This window comes from Vulpes lagopus, chromosome 14, assembly GCF_018345385.1.
Source record: "Vulpes lagopus strain Blue_001 chromosome 14, ASM1834538v1, whole genome shotgun sequence".
NCBI lineage: Eukaryota > Metazoa > Chordata > Mammalia > Carnivora > Canidae > Vulpes > Vulpes lagopus.
In genome coordinates, this window is record NC_054837.1 from 17127830 (window position 1) to 17148478 (window position 20649).

At 46.6% G+C, this 20649-nt stretch overlaps 1 protein-coding gene across 2 annotated transcripts in view; it reads right to left on the reverse strand.

Annotated features, from left to right (window-relative positions):
- The window catches only part of MYO18B (myosin XVIIIB), a 256479-nt gene that overhangs the window by 110050 nt on the left and 125780 nt on the right, over positions 1-20649 (reverse strand). The window contains exons 26-31 of one of the 2 annotated variants that reach the window (XM_041729151.1): positions 17220-17339; positions 16802-16910; positions 12859-12980; positions 8306-8460; positions 3961-4084; positions 2973-3173 (exon numbers count right to left, since the gene is read on the reverse strand). In XM_041729151.1, coding sequence (XP_041585085.1) covers positions 2973-3173; positions 3961-4084; positions 8306-8460; positions 12859-12980; positions 16802-16910; positions 17220-17339 — 831 coding nt within the window. Of the gene's footprint in view, positions 1-2972; positions 3174-3960; positions 4085-8305; positions 8461-12858; positions 12984-16801; positions 16911-17219; positions 17340-20649 lie in introns of both variants that reach the window. The other variant, XM_041729150.1, reaches the window with a different exon arrangement.

A 20649-nucleotide genomic window follows, 5' to 3' on the forward strand; every position in this document is an offset into this window, starting at 1 on the left:
GGGGAGAAAGGAGAGTGTACCACAGAGCCCCTATTACAGTTCCTGGCATAAAGTAGGCTCACTTTAAATGTCAGCCTCCTTCCTCGGCTCCTTTAAAATGACAGAGGTTATGGGAAGATAATCCAAAACGAGGAGCTTAAGCAAGTAAATATAATATTTCTTTTTCATTTTTTTTCTAGCCCCTTGGACACCCCTGACATCTGCAATACCATTTATGTCAAGCTTATATGAGTTAACATAAAATTCCCTGGAAAAAGTGCTATATTGTGATCAATAAATATCTCCCGGATGTCTACAAGGGCACAGTGCAGCGTGAGGTTTTGGGCAAAGCTAAAGTGATTCAAGTGTTGCGTCAGCCTCACCTTTTGTGCACGCTAAGGATGGAAAATTAGGAAGGATGCATTAATTTTCGGGTCCCTGAGGTCACAGGAATACATTTCTGCTCCCGAGCACCACGGGATCCCCTGATGGTATCTTAAAGAACTAACAGAATTTTCCAGAGTGCTCACTTTATTCTTGACTCTGGGTTGTTATGCCAGCTGCTGCATCCTCCATGTCTCTTAAAGATCTACACAGATATTCCACCTCCTTCATGAGCCTCCCTGGATTCCTAGCTGGAGCTGGGGGAAGCCAGGGGATTGACAAGGCTCCAGTTTCATTGTACAGATGAGGAGACTGAAGTCTAGAGAAGATAGTGGGTTTGCCTATGGTCATAGGGATGCCTTCAGGGTCCCATGTGACCATATTTCAGCGCTTTGAATGCCACAGGACTTTCTTGCCCCTGGGCATTTGCATGGGTTGTTCCTCTTGCCTGGAACTCTCTTGGTGCCAACTCAGACTCATCCTTCAGTACATGTCACTTCCTCCAGGAAATCTTCCCTGATTGTTCCCCCAACCCTGCTCCCAAGACCAGATATGCAAATTAAGCTTTCTCATGATACTCAGCATGACTATAAACTTCCAGAAGGCAGAGGGGCACAACATTGTTTTGTTTTGTTTTGTTTTTAGAGAGAAAGAGAGAGAGAGAGCAAGGGGGGGGGGGGGGGGGCAGGGAGGGCAGGGCAGAGGGAGAAGGAGAAAGAGACAATCCCAAGCAGGCATGGAGCTTGACACAGGGCTCATCCCAGGAACCTGAGCCAAAATTGAGAGTCGGATGCTCAACTGACTGAGCCAACCAGGCGTCCCTTGTCTTGTTTACCCTGACATCCTTAACATCCACACCTTGCACGAGCAAGGAGGTGCTTGATCAATTCTCATTGGCTGAGTGAGTTAAAGGAACTCTGTTTTTTGAACTGCCCCAGACTCTGTCCCTCCATGCCCACCACACCCAGGTCTCAGTACTTGGTAGGTTCCGTGCCAGTGAGTGAGTGTAAGGGAGAAGCCAGGGCAGGCACCCGAACCTTCCCACTCCTGCTTCCCCCTTAACCCCCCCCCACTTAACCAGAGCTGCTCAGAGTTCATCTACTTTACATATTTATGCTACCTCATCAGATTATCTAGAAAGCGATCTCCACCTTATAATCACTTCGAAGTCATTGCCACTTGTGAAATGCCACATGAGCAATTTCTTTCCAGTTAAGCCTCAAAAACAAGCTCCGCTTCCCCTTGAAAAGCTGGTTTGTTTTTACCTTGGGATAACACAGAGCATGCAACTCACATTTCCTTTCTCTCTCTGGCCACCAGGAATTTTAGAGCTGAAATCATTAAGTGTATGAGTTCGTTTGTTTTGTGTATTGGCTTATTAATTCACAATCTCCAAACCTCCTTGGTGTCTATTTTAGTGTGTGTTTTTCTGGCTCGTGTTGTTTTATTTATAATTTTTCTATTTTATGATGCATTCAAGGCTCTATAAACCGCTTTGAATCTTTGTGGAATGAGGCGGGCATATCAGCAAACGAACCGACAAAGAACATATTCATCAGATAATACTTCGTTAAAGGTGATGAGGGAACAGAGGACTAGCTGAGGACAAAGCACAAACCTGGGGCAACATATTGACAAGTCCTTAAAACAGGGAGACTGACATTCCTCTAAGGACTCAACTGCCTCAACGTTAATACTTTGCTAAGGGCAAAAGGCAGTCTTAGCCTGACCCCCAGGATCCTTTAAGTCTACTTTAACATAAAAAAATCCTTTAGAAATTTCCTTTATCTCTATCCCCCAAGATACATGTTGGCAATCATCCCCCAAGCACATGGCCCACCGATATATATTTGAAGGGTCTCATGGCTCAGGTTTTATTAGACGGTAATAAGTGACCTTTTCCCAGCAACAGCTAGCCCCCTCAAGGTCCTGGAAACCTTGTTTCCAAAATTCCTTAGAGAGTACGCTATCCTCAAACCCCTCCCAACTCCCAGGTATATAATCAGCTACCCCTCACAGGCCTCAGGCAGCAGCTCTTCCTGCCCACGGGTCCTGTCCCCGTGCTTTAATAAAAACACCATTTTGCACCAAAGACATCTCAAGAATTCTTTCTTGGTTGTCGACTCCAGACTTCACCCCACCAGACCTCACCTATATTCCAAAACTTCATCAAAGGGTGCTGGTATTAGGGTATTCAATATTCCTGCCTTATTCTCTTTATTTTGTGTTCTCTAAAGACCAGTGCTCCAATCTTTCTGGAGGTTGTGCACAGCGCTGTTCTCGTAGCAGATATTTTAGGTGCTACGGACTCAGATGGCACAGGCTCCACATCCCATTCCTGGCACCCTCTCGGTGTCTCCAAGCCTTAGTTTCCATATCCAGGAAGTGGGGTCTGACCCTTGTGGGATGGGAGGAGTGGGCTAGATCATGAAGGATCTGAATGCCAGATCTGGAGGTTGAGAGGGTTTCCAAGGGTAATAGGGAGCCACAACAGAATGAGGAACAGTTGAGTGAGGTGAGGTGAAGTGCTGGTATTGAATTTCAAAAACCCGCTTCTGCACTGCAGCCAGTATGCGACAGGACATTGACCTGGGACAGAGCTTTCCTACCTGCTCCAGCTGCTTGATGGTGTTTTCTTGCTGGTTCTGGATTTTCTGTTGCTCGAGGGCACTGGATTCCAGTTTCCAGAGCCTGTCCTTCAAGCCAGCGACGCAGTTTTCTCCCAGAGAGGACAATCCCAACAGCTCCTGCTTATGGGCCTGCAGCATCTCCACTTCCTGCTTCAGCTGCGAAGTTTCCTGTTCCTTTTGCTACAGAGATCAAGGGGGTGGGAATCTGGAGTCTCATGACCACACACCCCCACCCACCGGGGCACAATATGCCATCTCTGCCTCAGGCTGGAAGCCGGGCAGGACACCCTTTGGGGCACCAAGGCCTGGGCCCCGGGACAGCTCACACAAGCAGGAGTGGAGGGCTGCCCCCACAGTTAGACCTAAAAACATGCCCATTTGTAAGCTGTGTATCTATCTGCCAAGGCGAGGATTGAGACATGGGGGCAGTGAGGCAAGGTGTCCAGAAATGACTCACCCAGGTTAGAAAGTCAGCTCCAAGGTCAAAGAACTTTGGGCTATACCAAGAAAAACTGCTGAATGCCTGGCTGAGAGCTTTCTTGCAGTGGGAGTGGGGGGTGGGGGTGGCAGGGGGTGGATAAGCAGGGAGCCACAGAAGGGTAAGGAGCAACTGAGTCAAGTGCCCACATAGTATTTTAATAAAATGTCTCTGCACCAGAGCCTGCATGGGACAGAGCGTTGTCCCTAGATGGGGTGACAGCTAACTCATTCTTTGCCCAGCCTCTCCTACCTCCCAGGTGGGCACCTTGAAAGAGCTAGGAAGATCTGATTATCAATCTTCCAACTACTGTTTGTTGTATAAAGGCACCCTGGGACCCAGGACTCCAGCTGGCTGACAGACCTGCACACCCGCTCCCCACCCTCCACCCAGAGTTTTCTCCCTGTCACTATTTACCTCAGATGCCAAGAGAGGGTTCCGGGAAGCCAGCAGCTAAGAGCCAAGAGGGCTCCATGAACCCTCCCTTACCTTCAACTGCTGCTGAAGCTGGCCTAGTTCCCACCGGACGCTGGTGTTCTCCTGGGTCACTTTCTCTCGAAGGCCCTTCTCAAACACAGACTCCCCTAGGGCCTGGGCCAGCTGCATATCAAACCTGTTCAAGCAGAGCACATGTCACGGCACTGGGGTGGGGCCCCTGGGGCAGGGGCAGACAAGACTGGACACAGGCATTTAGCTTTCCGGGAACCAGGAGAGAGGGGCAGAGAGAGACGGGAGGTTTCACTTGGTGCTTGTAGGTGAGGTTGTGGATGGACGGTAGGAATCTGGAACACCAGAGAGCAATTTTTTAGGGTTTATATAGAGTTCCCACAAAAATAATGGAGTCTTACATAAAACATGATAAAATACATAGGTGAAAACAAGAGTAGAATAAAACTATATACAGACACAGGAAAGGAATTAAGAAACATATAGAATGATAGAAAAATTTCATCTATCTGGTTTGCCCATATAAGCTAATGCTCCTTAAATCCAAAGCCCAGTTTGGGTGTCTAATGTTGGCTGATCAGTGAAGGAATGAAAGTATATATCTGCACAAACAAGGCATATTCTATGTTTCATCTCCTACATGATATCAGCTGGCTCCCGCGCTCATAAGCCATATTAGAGCAGAGTAACTTTTGATAAGAGGATGGACATTAGTACATTTGGTCTTGTCTTCATTTGTTTCCCCAGGGAAAACCACAGAGACTATACAGTCATTTTGGGGGCTGTTCCGGGAATTAGGAAATGCCTCGTTTGGGGCCCAACTGCCCCTCCATGAGGGTGCCTGCTGTGTGAGAAGCACTTTCTGGGCTTAGACATCATACCATGAAGTTGTCTTCCTCTTATATCCCTATCACACATGAGGAGACCAGTAGAGGAGGCTGTGCCAAGCCTCAGTAAGATGTGACCTTGGTAACTTGCCCTTGGCCCACACGGAAAGTCCCACTGCTCCAGGGAACTTGGTGTGGTCAGAACAGACGAACTAGGGATCCGTGGGTGGCGCAGCGGTTTGGCGCCTGCCTTTGGCCCAGGGCGCGATCCTGGAGACCCGGGATCGAATCCCACATCAGGCTCCCGGTGCATGGAGCCTGCTTCTCCCTCCGCCTGTGTCTCTGCCTCTCTCTCTCTCTGTGACTATCATAAATAAATAAAAATTAAAAAATTTATAAAAAAAAAAAAAAAGAAAAAAATGAAGAACAGACGAACTAAGCATGGGCTTTGGGCACTGGTGAGAAGAAAGTCTCCCTTGTTACAAGGCTATCCAATGTATCTTAACAGTAGATAGTCCTTCAAAGCCTCAGACTCCAGAGAAAGCCATTAGGCATCACATGAGGGAGTCTGCCTGTTGGAAGAGCCAGGAGCTTTCTGATTGGCTGTTGGTGACATCACTCAGGAGGTGCCACTGGCCTCCTGGAAAGGGAAACATTGTGAGGGTGATAGTGCTCTGGAGTCCCAACCTGCCGGGGCTCTGCACTGGGATCCGTGTAGTCCTTGTACCGCTTCAGTAAGAAACAGGTAATGATGTCCATTTTACAGAAGAGGAAGTGAAGCTCAGGGAGGCAGAGTGATTCAGTCCCAAATGCCAAAGTGGTGGAAGTGGGCTGGCATCCAGCTCCCCTGCTATCTTAGCTAGCCCTCCATCTAATTGGAACAGGTGGGGGCAGACAGTAGGGGTAAGACAATGACAGGTTTCCAAGAAGTCCCTGACCTAGCAGGCCCCTGATGCCAAAGGATGGCTTCTACAGACTCCAACTTCTAGGATGTCCTGACCAACCAACTGCCCGAGGCCAGAGGGATTGACACGCACGCCTCACCCCACCCGAAGCAGGCCTGCAGTCTAACCTCCAGTGAGTGTGGGAGTCAGTGAGCCCAGCATGGGCCTCATCCCAGCGAAGCAGGCTGGGAGTTCCATCGGTTCTCGGAACTGAGCTCTGTGACCCATGCAATAACCGTGGCAACAGGAAGCCAAGCCTAGATGAACCACTTCAGGCCATTGTGAACTTAGAAGCCAGGGAGCTCTACAGGCATGGAGACATCAGTCCATCCAGGGCCCAGAAAACTGAGGAGGTGGCTACATCTATACTTTGATTAGACTTAGAGAGATATGAGGAAGTGACCCTCATTTCCAGATCCTTCCTTCCCTCAAGACAGTCATTTTACCTGAGTTCCCATCATTAGAGCAAGGCTTCCCTGCTCAAATGCTGGTCCACCCAGAAAGATAATGGCTGCCATTTGCAATGAGCTTAAAAACATGAACTGACTTCTGCCAGGAGATGGTAGAGGGATGGGAAGTATCACAGGATAGGTAAGTCTTAGGGGAGGGGAAAACAACGTTAAATATGAAGAAATGGGACTTTCCCATGGGAGCCCAATAGGGAGGTTCTTGAGTGCCTGGAATGGAGGATTTTGCCAAGGGGTGTCAGGGAACGACCAGAGAGATGGAAGGAACTTTCTGGTGCCATAAACTCAATGGACAGCCTCTATTCCCATCAGAGTGGAAATCCTCCATATAACCCCTCAGAGCAGGAGGAGAGGGGGGCACCTGGGTGGCTCAGGTGGTTTAGCATCTGCCTTTGGCTCAGGTCTGGATCTCAAGGGTCCTGGGATTGAGCCCCACTTTTGGCTCTTTGCTTTCAGGAGGGAGTCTGCTTCTCCCTCTCCCTCTGCCCCTGCCCCAGCTCATTCTCTCTCTCTAAAATAAATAAATAAAATCCAAAAAAAAAAAAAAAGAATAGGAGCAGAATCCACAGATGACAGCCAAGACTGTCATAGCTGGCAGAAACTCCAGAAGAGGCTGGAGTCCCCACCTCTGGGTTTACAGAGGGGTTCTCTAGGGGCTTTTCTCAACAATTAAGTCCAAGAACTCCTCCAGAACCTCAGTCTCTCTCTGGCCCAGAGAGGTGGCATCATTTGACAAGCTCACACAGGAAATGGCCAAGGTATAACCAAGCCATCTTCCCCACTGCAAGGACAAGGTTCATCCGGAGTCCCCAGGAAGGTGGAAAATAAAACAGTCAAATATTAACAAAAGATTAAAGAAACCTCTCTCATTTGGGGAGTGCATGCTAACAACCCCCAAGGATCTTTTTTTTTCACATGAGGAAGCCAGCCCAGAAAAGCTCAAAGTGAGACATACAATATTTAATTACTCAGACCCAGTTCAAAATCTATACCACTCCCATGGAAATATAATTCAGCTTGCCACCTCTTGCACATATTGTAACATTTTTCTGTACTGTTATCCCAGACTGTCTAAAAGAGGCTGTATCTCATCTCTTTATCTCCTCTAAGTCTCCGCTGGACATCATCTGACTCAAAAGGGGACCCCTGCACACCACTAACCTCAGCAAACAAGGTGAAGAGCTTCCAACCCAGCCAGGGTGGCCAGGGATAAATCAGCACAGATGCTAAATAAGGTTTTGCATATGGAAGTTTCTGGGTCCCAGTCTAGGCTCTACCACTTGAGGAGCATGGGAACCAGAGTGCAGCTTCAAGACTGGCTTCTTGGGGTTCCTGGATGGCTTAGTGGCTGAGCGTCTGCCTTTGGGTCAGATCATGATCCCAGGGTACTGGGATTGAGTCCTGAAAAGGGCTCCCCACAGGAAGACTGCATCTGCCTCTGTGTCTCTGCCTCTCTCTGTGTGTCTCTCATGAATAAATAAATAAAATCTTTAAAAAGACTGGCTTCTTGTTCATCCATCCGTCTGTCCATCTGTGCTAGAACTGCTCACATGATCTGAGAGCCTAGGCCCAAATGCAAAGGGCCTCCCCTTTCTGTGGCCCACTGGGTCTACCAACAATATCATTAAATCCTCACTGCTATGTGGTGTTCTCAACCCGCACCTGAGGCTAAGAAACTGAGGCACAGGGAGTTGAATAACTCATCCAAGGTCATACAGTTAGAAAAAGGCACAGTGAGGTCTCGAGCTGGGGTGGTTTGACATCAGCGCTTGCTTCCCCAACCACTGTGCTAGGGTGTCCCCGCCCTCCATCACCAAGTCTTCCCTCGATAAATGAGGATCCCCGGGGCCCAGAGAGGCCAAGAAAGTTCCCCAAGGTCACATGGTCAACTGATTGGATAACAGGTAAGAATCGCTTCTTGCTGTACACTTAGGGGGAACCTTCTGGGAATGAGGTGTGAGGGGTGGAGAGGAAAATCCAGGACCAAACAAGCAGGTTATGCCCTGTGGATGAGTGGGCCTGACAGAAGTTGGGGGGGCTGAGGAGGAGAACCCAGAGGCCCCAGAAGACAACCACTACTCCCCACCACCCATTGGTGCCAACACAGCCCATCCTGCAGCCTGGGTAATTGGTAGGAAATGCAACTTACTTCTTCTGCTTCTTCTCAAGCTCATGATTCCGGCTTTGCTGGTTCTCCAGCTGGAGGCGGGTGTCCTCCAGGTCACAGGTTAGATAGTGGCACTTCCTCTTCAGCTGGTGGGCCATCCTCTTGGCCTCCTCGTAAGCACTCTGCAGCTCCCCAAACTGTGGGAGTCACAGAATGAATCATCCTGCTCTGATTGGGCTTTCTGCCTTTTATTTCAAGCAGCTGCTAGCCCTAAGGTGAGTGTGGTGGACAGAGAACAGGTGCTGAAACCAGAGAGACCCTGACTTGACCGCTTTCTGCTTGTGTCACCTCAAGGAAGGGACTTCTGCTAGGGGGAGCCAAGGGTGAGTCCATCAATCTCTTGGCATTGTTTCTTATTTGACTCAATAATAACCCTGCCAAGGCACCCAGAGGTTCTTTACGTGCCCTGCCTCGTCACGACAGCCCTGTGGGTCCCGTGTAGTTAATACCCCCAGTGGTGGGCAGACTCTCAGAGCCATGTGGGGACCAGCCATGGCACACCTCGAAGACATGCCCAGGAAATCCATGAGACAGGCTCTAAAGGTCAGAGCCATCGATGGGCCTGATGGCACAGGGATACACATAACCGTAAACAAAAAAGCCAAGCCTCTTGCCTCTTCTTCAAGGAAAAACCTTCCCAAATGTCCTAGTTTAAATCTGGGAGAGAGGACAAGTCAGCACACTTGCTTTGAAGAAATGGCCTCATTAAAGAATTTCTTTAAATAAGCAAAACTCTGAGTTAATGAAGCTTGTAATTCTAAATTCAGTATTTGAAGGCAAATGGGATGTTTTCTTATATTTCTGCGGCTCAGAAAAGGTTGCAGCCTTATTACTTTTTAATGCAGCATGAATAGCCCCCCTTCCTTGGGGAAACTAACCCGCCTTTGTAATTTGTTACTAAAGAACTGTGCTATTTCCTTGCAGTTGGGTTTATCTACAGCTCAAGATGCTTTTGAGGATCACAGTACAGTGTCTGTGTTGGAAGTGACCACTGAAACCGTGGGAGGATCCTGAGCTTACTTCCATTGTTTATAAAACCTCACGTGAGCTCACCCTGTCCCTCCTCTGCACGTGGTCACACAGTGCTTTTCTCTCACAGTGAGGAGGTATATACAATGGTAGGACAGGCATATATGACCTCAGTTCTCAATGTGCTCACCACGAATGGCGGTGGTGGAGAGACCAGGAAGTGCAGATAATTATAATGCATCACCATGAGGTTTATACTTGGGGACACAATTCAGGAGCACCCAACCAGTCTGTAACAGGGGAGACATCCTGGAGGGAAAGATATGTAAGCTCAGATCTTAAGGATAGTTGGAAGTATTCAGGTCGGGGGGAGAGAGTATTCTAAGAAAAGGAAACAGTATGTACAAAGGCCCAGATGTGAGGAAGATTAAGGTACTGCAAGGGAATAGGATAGAGAGCTCAGAAATATAGACATTTGATCTTTCCACAAAGGGGTAAAGGTGATACAATGAGCAAAATAGTCTTTTCCACAAATGATGCTGGGACAACTGGTCATCCATGTGCAAAAAAAAAAAAAAAATCTTGACACAGAGCTTACACCTTCACAAAAATTAACTCAAAATGGATCACAGACCTAAATGTAAAATGCAAAACTATAAAGCTCCTAGAAGATAATGTAGGAGAAAACCTACATGACCTTGGGTTTGGCAATGACTTTTTAGAAATATACTAAAGGCATGACCCATGAAAAAAAGAGTTTGTAAGTCGGACTTCATTAAAATTTAATTTTTTCTGCCCCATAAAAGACATTATCAAGAAAATGAAAAGACAGGGGTGCCTGGGTGGCTCAGTTGGTTAAGCATCCATCTGCCTTCAGCTCAGATCATGATCCCAGGGTCCTGGGATCAAGCCCCACATTGGGCTCCCTGCTCAGTGAGAAAGGAGCCTGCTTCTTCCTCTCCTCCCCAACTCTCTGCTTGTGCTTTCTCTTGCTCTTTCTCAAATAAATACCTTAAAAAAAGAAAAATGAATAGACAAGCCATGGACTGGGAGAAAACTTTCCCAAAAAACATATCGGATGGAGGACTATTATCTAAAATATACAAAGAATACTGAAAACCCAACAAGAAAACAATTCAATTAAAAAATGGGTCAAAGACTTTAAAAGACAGTTTGCTAAAGAAAAAAATGAATAAGCATATGAAAATGCACTCCACATCTTATGGCATCAGGGAATTGAGAATTAAAACAATAAGACACCAGCACCCACCTATGAGAATGGCCAAAATCTGGAATGCACATGAGAACAAATGCTACTAAAGATACAAAGCAACAGGAGCTCTCTCGCTCACTGCTGGCGAAAATGCAAAATGGGACAGCCACTTTGGGAGACAGTTTGGCAGTATCTTCCTAAACTGAACACACTCTTACCATATGACCCAGCAATTGTTCTCCTTGGCATTGACCCAGACTAGTTGAAAGTTTACGTCCTCATAAAAACCTGCACATGGATGTTTATTTCAGCTTTACTCACAATTGCCCAAACATGGAAGCAACTAAGGTGTACTTTAGTAGGTAAATGGATATACTGTTGTCCATCCAGGCCATGGATTACTATTCAGCACTCAAAAGAAATGAGCTATCAGGCCATGAAAAGATGTGGAGGTAACTTTAATGCATATGACCAATTGAAAGAAGCCAATCTGAAAAGACGACATACTGTATGATTCCAACTATACGACATTCTGGAAAAGGCGAAAGCATGGAGGGATGAACTGTTGAAGCAGAGAAGATTTTTAGGGTAGCAAAATTACTCCATAAAACTACAGTGGAGGATTCACATCATCATACATTCGTCTAAACTCACAGAATATACAACAGCAAGAGTGAACCCTACTGCAAATTCTGGACTTTGCATGATGATGATGTGTTGTTAACACAGGTTCATCCATTGTATCTAGGTGGCCACTCTGGTTGGGGGGAGTTGACAATGAGGGAGGCTGTGCATGTGTAGCCTAAGCAGGTGATGTATGGGAAAGTACTTTCCTCTCTTTGCAGTGAGCTTTAAACAAGTGAGTATGGTTGAATTCAGTGTGCTAGAGCCAGTGCTGAGAGCTGATCCTCTTCCCAACTCCACACCCAAGGATATCACAGTAGTAGGTTGAGATCGGCCCTGGTGGAAATATTTACACCATGGAAATTGGCAATTGGCAGATACTAGACAGTTGGAGTGCAAGCTGGCTAGAATATAGACTAGGGGGAGTTGGAGATGACACAAAACAGGCGAAGAGGTCAAGCTATCCTACCTTCATCTAAAAAACCCTAGATATGAATATCTTATTTGTGTAATGTCCAGCTGCACTTTCAGGAAAGGAAGGGAAATTTAGGGATATCCAAAATGCAAAGGACACAAAACAAAGGCAATCACGATAGAGGCTGACACTCTGGCAGCCAGGGTGGGAGGGAAGAGGAGAAGCTGAAAGATCCAGAAATATCACTAAGGAAAACGGCTGTGTTTGAATGACCTGTTGGAGACAAGGAACAAAGCCTTGGGACCATGGAAAGTGGGGGTTGGAATGAAGTTCCTTGCATCAAGTCAGGACCCTCAAAGAGCTGCACCTTGGGGTGAGGGGACAGGAGAAGCTCCACCCACCGGCCTGGAAGGAGGTCACAAAGCCTGGCGCCACTCTGGCTCTGGGTGGGGGAGGACACATTCCCATAAGAAATCAAAACTCCAGGCCTGTGCCTCCAGGTTTAGAGCTTGAAACTGGCACTTTGCACCTGTTGCAAGTTGCAAGACTCTGCAATGGAGAGAATTTTGCATCATTTCAGGGGCTGGTGCAGAAGACAGTGCAAAAGTGCTCCTTCTAGAGAAACACACTGCAACCCTATAAAGACAGGGCTGCCGGGAACGTCAATACCATGTTTTTTAAATTTGAAAAGTAAGAGCAACTGACACAAAAATAACTAAGTACACACAAGATTCACCCTAAGAGTCAGAAGAAGAAACAGGAACATTCCACCATGCAGACTACCTGGGGTTCCCGTGACAGGAGTATGAGGGGCATGTTGAAGATGAGCTCACAATCAAAATTGACCAAATACTCAAGGAAATGGTCCACCATGAGAGTCAGCATAACTTGCAAAATCTCTTGGCAGCAATATAGCAAGTGGGTGAGGGGAGAGGCTGGAGGCAAGGAGACCAAGCAGGAGGCTGTTGCTGTGGTCTAGGTGAGAGATGGAGGTGGCAGATTCAAGGCAAAGGAGATAGATGGATTGAGGATTCTAAGAGCATAGTGCAATCATTTTATAAAGCAGAAAGATCTGAGACCCAATACCCAAGGTTCTTTATTCCAGAGTATTCTTTCCCCGGGTAGAACACATGCAGACAAAATGTTTTCATCTCCCATAGTGATGAGCATTTTTAACAACAGTGAAGGTGGAAAAACACTAAGTAAGGGTGCCCTCTTTCTGCCTCCCTAGGTTCGGCCGATACCTTGGACAGTGCTGCTAAGAACCTGCCCAATCTGACGCTCTGGGGACCCAGGCTAGCTACAACCTCTTACCTTCTGCTCCACCTCTTTCCTGGATGTCAGCTCTGAGTCCAACCTCTCCTCGAACTGCTGTAGACGCTTCCTGAGGAACTCATTCTCCATCTGAGCACAGTCAAAGCGCATTTGCCATTCGTCTGCTATTTAACAAAGTTGGAGGGGAGGGAGGGGGCAGCAGAAGGGTAGGCTAGGTGAATGAGGATGGTTCTCTCACACTTTCTCAGCTCTTTGCACACAGTTTCACAATAGAGAGTGCCTGAGGCCTGACCTTGGACTTCAGGGTAAGAAATTCTGCTTTAAGTCCAAGTTAAAAAAAAAAAAATACTTCTTCCAGGCAGCCTGTCCTGTCCACCTCTAGTTGTCTAAAGTTATTGACTGCTCACTATTTTAAGCTTGGTTGCTTTATACTGCTCAATTTCTCTATAACCATACACATACTTTTCTTTTTCCAAGGAAATCCATAACCCTTGAGGTCAAGAGAGCTGTTTTTACCATTTGTAAATCCTCAACACACTCTAGAAGCATCCCCTACACACAGAAGTTTCCTCCATATGTGTTGATACAAGCTCACCAACTGGAATCATCTTACTGGCCAACCACAATGGGTGACAGTATGTAAGCTTTAACTGCTGGTTAAATTAACAAATAAATCAATGAACAATAATTAAAGGGTCTACTGAATGTGTAGCAACAGAGACATTGATTCCAAGATATCTCTATGAGATAACAGAACAATCCCTTGTTTCAGTACAAATATTAAAAAAAAAATCACTTGCTGGTGTGCTGAAAACTATTTGACTGTATAGAATAGGCCAGACCAGGTTATGACGTCTTCAGATAATCTAAGTAATAGAGTAATGTCCCTTAAGGTAATGGAGCTGTGGGAAACATTCCACATATGGATAGCTGAAGATAGAGACCACCCACTTCATTCATCTTTCCATCCATCCATCCATACATACATACATCCATACATACATATCTCTATCCATCTGTCTCTCCATCCATCCATACAGCCATCTCTCCATCCACCCATCATACATTGTTCAACTACCATACACTGGAATGCCCACTGAGCACATTACTTCATACCAGGCACAAGGGATATCGAAACAAATAAGAAACCACTCTATCTTCCAGCAGAATCTAGTAGGGGAGACAAATATACAAAAAGACAGTTACAACCTAGCATGATCAGAGCTCTCATAAAGGAAGCTTACAGGAATCCAGAAGAGAATTCAAATTCATAAAAGCAGCAAATGTTTTTGCTCATGATTGTATCTGCAGGACTTACTACAATGCCTAGCATATCATATATGCTTCATAACTTCCACTGGATAGGTGGATGGTTGGATGGATGGATGGATGGATGGATGGAAGGACCGAATGGATGGTTTTTAGGGCAGGCATATGTATATATGGATTGATGGACGGATGAGTTTCCACCAAGGTAATAACATCATGGAAGAAAAAGAATTCTATCTCCTTTCCAGGAAAAAAAAAAAACCTTAAATGCACCTGCAAAAGGAAGAGAAAACAAAAAACATGTGTGCAGCTATACGTGTGCTCTGTTCTATGATGTGCCACAGAGCAAGTGGTATGAGTGAGTGGTCAACATGAGCAGATGAGGAAGCCATTCTCCATTCTTCGAGGCTGATTTCCACCACCAGTGCCTATTCCAGGGGGCGGGAGGCATTCTTAATCAGTACATATAATTCAGCCCTTCGTTAGCCATTTTTTTTCCTGTAGTTATCTGACCTCCCCATGTCTACTGTAAATTTCTCGAGAGCAGGGCCCAACTAAAATTCTTCCGAAACCCCCTCCTCCTGGTGGCCTGCTCAGTGCTGGCTGCACACCATGAAAGGTCCTCTCCAAATACTTAACCATGCATGGTGGAAAAACAGCTATGTTCTTAATAATTGATACTCCAGCTTGATCCATTGAGGAGGTTAGGGTGGCATTGCTCTGGTGTGATTAAAGTGTTTTTTTATTTTTTTTATTTTTTTTATTTTTATTTATTTATGATAGTCACAGAGAGAGAGAGAGAGGCAGAGACACAGGCAGAGGGAGAAACAGGCTCCATGCACCGGGAGCCCGACGTGGGATTCGATCCCGGGTCTCCAGGATCGCGCCCTGGGTCAAAGGCAGGCGCCAAACCGCTGCGCCACCCAGGGATCCCTGATTAAAGTGTTTTATGGCTCCTTTCAACTTTCCTATATTTTAGAAATTTTCTATAATGAGTATGTATTGCTTTCATAATGAAAAACAAAATATTTGTGGATTTGGCTTCCTGGAATGAGCATCCAGGGCTGAGAGCCTATATAGCATTGTGACTAATGGGCTCATGAGCTAAGCACATCCCCCCCTCCCTTTCAGTTCCCAGATCTTCCCATAGAAAACAAACTGGGAAATAAATCACAGTCAGGATGGAACTGGGGCTGATGCTCTTCTGAGGAAACTGTGCTGTCCCACCTCCCAGGTCCAAGCAAACCCATTTCCTATTCCCTGATTGCACCCTACTTGTTGGGTGTCACGTATCAGAGAATCCCCCAGCTCCCCTGGTAAATGCCTGCCCTGAAGGGAGCCAGGATGAGAGGAAGCAAGAGCAGAGTGAAAAGCAAATGCACTTTGCCTCTTCACCGCCTCCTGACCTCTGTTCCTCTGAGTGTCCCTGACGTTTCTAGGGCATAAATCCTCTGGGGGCACCGAAAGAATGATGTCAATGTTTTATAAAAGCTGACAGACATGCTAGGCATCCTTCTCACCTGACTCATTTAGACTGGAGAGAGGAATTGACAGAGATGTCACCATGCCCACTGAGCCATGAGATGTGAGTCTCCAGGCAACCATGGAAGCCGAGCACCACCCGAAAGCCCTGGCTCTGCTGAGTACACCTATTGTTGGGCAGTTCAGGGGCCTCACCTTCTCTCCAATGACAGCTGAGCACCTGACACCACTTTGAAATAGGGATAGTAATAGTTCTTGCTCCATAGTTTACAAACACAGATAGTGACCCATTATTAACAGTATTAATAATAACAATAAAGCAGCCATGCCCATGGCTAACCACTTTTCCACTAATCACCTATGACTACATCCATTTGAAAGATGAGCAAACCGAGGTACACATTTCTTTGCCCAAAGTCACCCACCTCATGAGAGATGGAGTCTAGATTCAGATCCAGAGAGGCAATTTCATCAATTCTACTTTTAACTACTGAAATGCCTTGCTCAAAATTTATATTAAAAATATTCATATAAGGGTACCTGAGTGGCTCAGTTGGTGAGTGTCTGCCTTTGGCTCAGGGTGTGGTCCTGGGGTCCTGGGATTGAGTCCCACATCAGGCTCCTTGTAGGGAGCCTGCTTCTCCCTCTGCCTATGTCTCTGCCTCTCTTTCTGTGTCTCTCAGTAATAAATAAATAATTTTTTTAAAAAAAATTCACATAATTAGGGCAGCCCGGGTGGCTCAGCGGTTTAGCGCCACCTTCGGCCCAGGGTCTGATCCTGGAGACTCAGGATCGAGTCCCACATCCGGCTCCCTGCATGGAGCCTGCTTCTCCCTCTGCCTGTGTCTCTGCCTCTCTGTGTGTCTCTCATGAATAAATAAATAAAATCTTTAAAAAATTTTATATAATTATAAAAGGTGCCTTGTCATAGAGCCATTATTTTTTTTTATCATTCTTTGCATTATTACTAAACTGTACCTGTCTCATTTTGATAATTTACTGTTTGGGATATTGTCGGGTTCTTTGTTTCAGGTCTGCACTAGATAGGAAGTTCCAGGAGGATGGTGGGGCCAGGTCTGCTGGCTCTGCCAAAGCGTCAGCCCCTAAGGCAGTGTCTAGAGCATAGGAAGTGCTCAGTGTGTATGAATGAATGAATGAATGAATGAACGAATGAATGGAACAAACAGCAATTTCCACCCACAGCTAACCCCAAGGGTCCCAGTTTGCTCACCCCCTCCTGTGTGGCTCCTTCCCAAGTCACTCAGCTGAATTTTCTGCTGGGCTTCTTCCAGCTGCTTCTGTACTTCCCCCAAATTCTTCTGGACTTGCTCATACTTGCTCTGGAAGAAAGGCCTCGACGTGTCAAACTAGAGCTCCGGAGAGCCTGGGCCTGGCCATCTCCCCCATGGCGCCTCCATAGCCAGGGACTGTCTACCCCCTGTGCAGTGTTCATCCAGGGCACCGCCGAGGCCAAGCCTTAGGAAGACCCAAATGCCCTCCAGGGCCTTGAACATGGAAGTCAGTAAGCTGCACATCTGGCTTAGGCTTACTGCCCCACGTGTGAGCAGACGGGGAGGAGGGCAGGCCCAAGCACTCCCAGCCACCTTGCTCAGTCACACACACACCGCCCCCACCCAGGGAACACCCACCTTCAGTTCCTGGACCTCCCGGAAGGCACGTTGCCGCTCTGCCCTCTCACTCTCCAACACCTGGCAGGCCACATCCCCTTTGAAGTGTTCATCTGCGAGCTCAGTAGTCAAGTCAGCAATCTGGAAGGAAGAGGGTTAGAGCAGGGTCACTCGTGGGGGGCCACTAACCCTTCTCCCCCCAGGCACCCTCCACAGGACCACCCTGGGACAAATCACCAGCTCTCATAGCAAAACGACCTCTCAGGGTAATGAGGTGGTTGAGAGCATGGATGTCAGAATTTTATTAGTCTTGCTGTGTTAGAATTCTTGGCCCAGCGCTCACCTGCCGTGTGACTTTGAACCAGGCAGGATGCCTACCTGATTCTCAGTTTTCTCAACTTTTGAGGGGAGGGGATAACTTATAGAATTGTCTTGAGAATTAAATGAGATAATCCACATACAGCTTAGCACAGTGCTGGCACACACAGTAAGTGCTCACTTTAAAAAGATGCTCTAGCAGAAACTCTCCTTACCCATCCTTCAGTGAGCCATCGTGCTGGACGGACCAACAGGCTCCCCTCAGTAAGACACACAGGTGCCCACCACATAGGGGTGCTCTCAGCTAGAAAACCTCTCTATGGTTCCTCATGGTCTTCATGCCTCTATTAGGGGATAGCCATGCGCATGCAGCATCAGCTGCGTGTGCCCTATCCATTTGTGCCTGTTGCATTTCTGCCATAACTACTGATTAATTAGCTGTTACATATGCAGAAAAAAATATGATCAGGCAAGGAGATTCCATGAAAATTAGGTGGAATGCATCAGAAGAAATGAATACAGGTGAGTTGCTTCTTAAAACTCTTAAAATTCTAATTAAAATACATCTATGTTGGGCACCTGGGTGGCCAGTCAGGTTAAGCGTCTGCCTTAGGCTCAGGTCGTGATCCCAGGGTTCTAGGATCAAGCCCCATGTCGGGCTCCTCGCTCCTCAGGGAGCCTGCTTTCCCCTCAGTCTGCTTCCCTCTCTCTCTTTCTGTCTTTCATGAATAGATAAAATCCATACAGAAATTAAAATAAAATATACCTATTTTTTCAAATAGTTGCAGGTACAAAAACTATGGAGGGAAAAAAACTCAGAATTTAAAAAATTAGTTTTCTGCAATCAAACTACTCTGCCATTTGCTCTGCTTTAATGAAATCAAAACTGGAAATCACGTAGTTGTGTGTTGGGGGGATGATTTAAGAAAGGAAGAAGCGGATCTTGAGTCAGTTGCTCATACTCTAAAAGCCGGGCAACTACCACAGAAATGCAGTAAATTCAGGAAGTCCTGTTTCGAGGCAAAAAATAAAAATGCTTATATTTTAATGAATTCCCACTCGCACTGACTTTTTTTTTCCCATCAATGACCAACGACAGACACCAGATGGGTCAAGGCTCCTGTGCTATTATTGTTCCAAAGTGCAGCCTTCCAGGTGCAAGGATATGCCAAAGCAAGTGAGGAAAGACACAGATAAGTGGACTGTTTATGAGTAAAGTGGCTCAGACATGACCTTACACAGAAGGATCTCTCAGGAGACAGCGCCTCCCTCCATGGGGGACAGTGGTCAAGAGACAGGGAAAGAAAAAAAAAGGTATGGGGTTCAGGTCCAGACACAACAACTAACATATCATATGACCTGGGATAAATCTCTTCCTCTCTGGGCCTGTCCTCCCCTGAGCTAGAAAAAGCGCTGCATTTAGGTAATGCCTGTTGTCCTGTTGTCCTTCCCATCTGATGCCATTAATGTTGCAAGAAGATGTCTAAACACTTGACTCTGCCCTCAGACCCTGTGCATGACACGGAGGAGTGGCCATGGGAGTTGCCACAGATGCAAAGTGGCCCCTCCAGCATGGAATCCAGAGGCCCTCTGGAGCTAGTTGCCATCAATACCACCAGCTCACAGGTGGTCTCAAAAATCATTCCTCTGAAATTGAACACCAATAAAAAATAAATTTATTATTAAAAAATAATAATAATAAAATAAAAATCATTCCTCTGCCCCATGAAGGAGAAGGATGAGGATCCATACATTTTGACATGGAAAAAAAAGGCCCCAAGATCTATCAACGGTGGGGGGAGAAAAAGCAAAGTTGCAGAATAGAATGTCTGGCATGTACCCATTTTTGTTTGGTTTGTATCTGCACAGAAAAAGGCACTCCTGAACTGTTCATAGGGATTTTTTTTTCCTAGAGGGTGGGCTCACAGGGGACACTAATTTCCTTGTGATGCATTCCTGATTGTTGATTTTTTTTGTATCGACTTTTGTAATCGGAAAAACCAAAATAAATCTCTTTAAAAAAACAATCCCCCAAAATCGAGCTACAAATATGAGGGTTGCTGCTCCGGAACATTCTGTGCCGCCCACCTTCTTCTTCCCTCCTCCAGCCCATTGGCTTCTTGGTGATCACACCAGTGACTGGCTCAGACCAAAACACACATTTCAACAGAAACGGGGAATAAAGGAGGCTTAGGAGGAGCATTCCAAAGTCACATAGCAAGTGAATGACAGAGCTGGGACTTGAGCCCAGACGCCTCTTGTCCAAGCAATGGCCACCACTTAACAAAGCAGGGGCTCCCCCAGGGTGTTCCTGGCTGTCTCTGGGGTGGGGCTTCTTTTGTGGATCCTTACATTGCTATCTTTTAAGTGTTCTGGGGAAACACTTTTGCAGTCCCCTGAGATGGTTGTTAAAACACAGAGCCCCAGATTCCCAGAACGCCCACACTGTAGTCTGCGGTGAGACCCCGGGATCTGAATTTCAATGCACTCCACGATTATTCTTAAGCGCAACCGAGTTTAAGAATTATTGCCATAGAAATTGGCAGTATCTCTTCCTAATCTTGGCTTCATGCTTGGCTTTCGATGGGTTACATTGGCTTACGTCCAGGAACACTACAGCACTGGCATTGGAGGAGTGATCATTTGCAGCGGGCACGGAATACAGGCTGGTGCAATTCGAGAAGAACCCACATCATGCCCATCACCCCCACCTCCCCATCCCCGTGATCACCATTGATCCTGAACACCAGGATGGTGTTCTCTCCGCCTTAGCCAATTAGTGTGAAATTTAATTTTTGCTAATCAGCTTGAGCAAAGGGAGCACAAAATTAATTTAATGCATTAATTTTGAGTTCTACACAACCCAAGTCTGGAGCCCAAAGGACAATTAGTGCTTTCAAATTAGGGACATGACAGACGCTTTTCACAGAGACAAGTAGCCCCTGACCTACCCCTGCCCCAAAACCCCTCTCCCTTCCTACATTCAGGGCCCGAGGGCTTCATCCATAGAGGTGAGGGGTGGGCACCACGCCCAGAGCCATTAGGTGAATATAAAATGAAAACCAATTTAACGAGGAGAGAGCCTAGTTTGCAAACCCAGAAGGGTCCTTGCGGATTACTCAAGGACCAATTA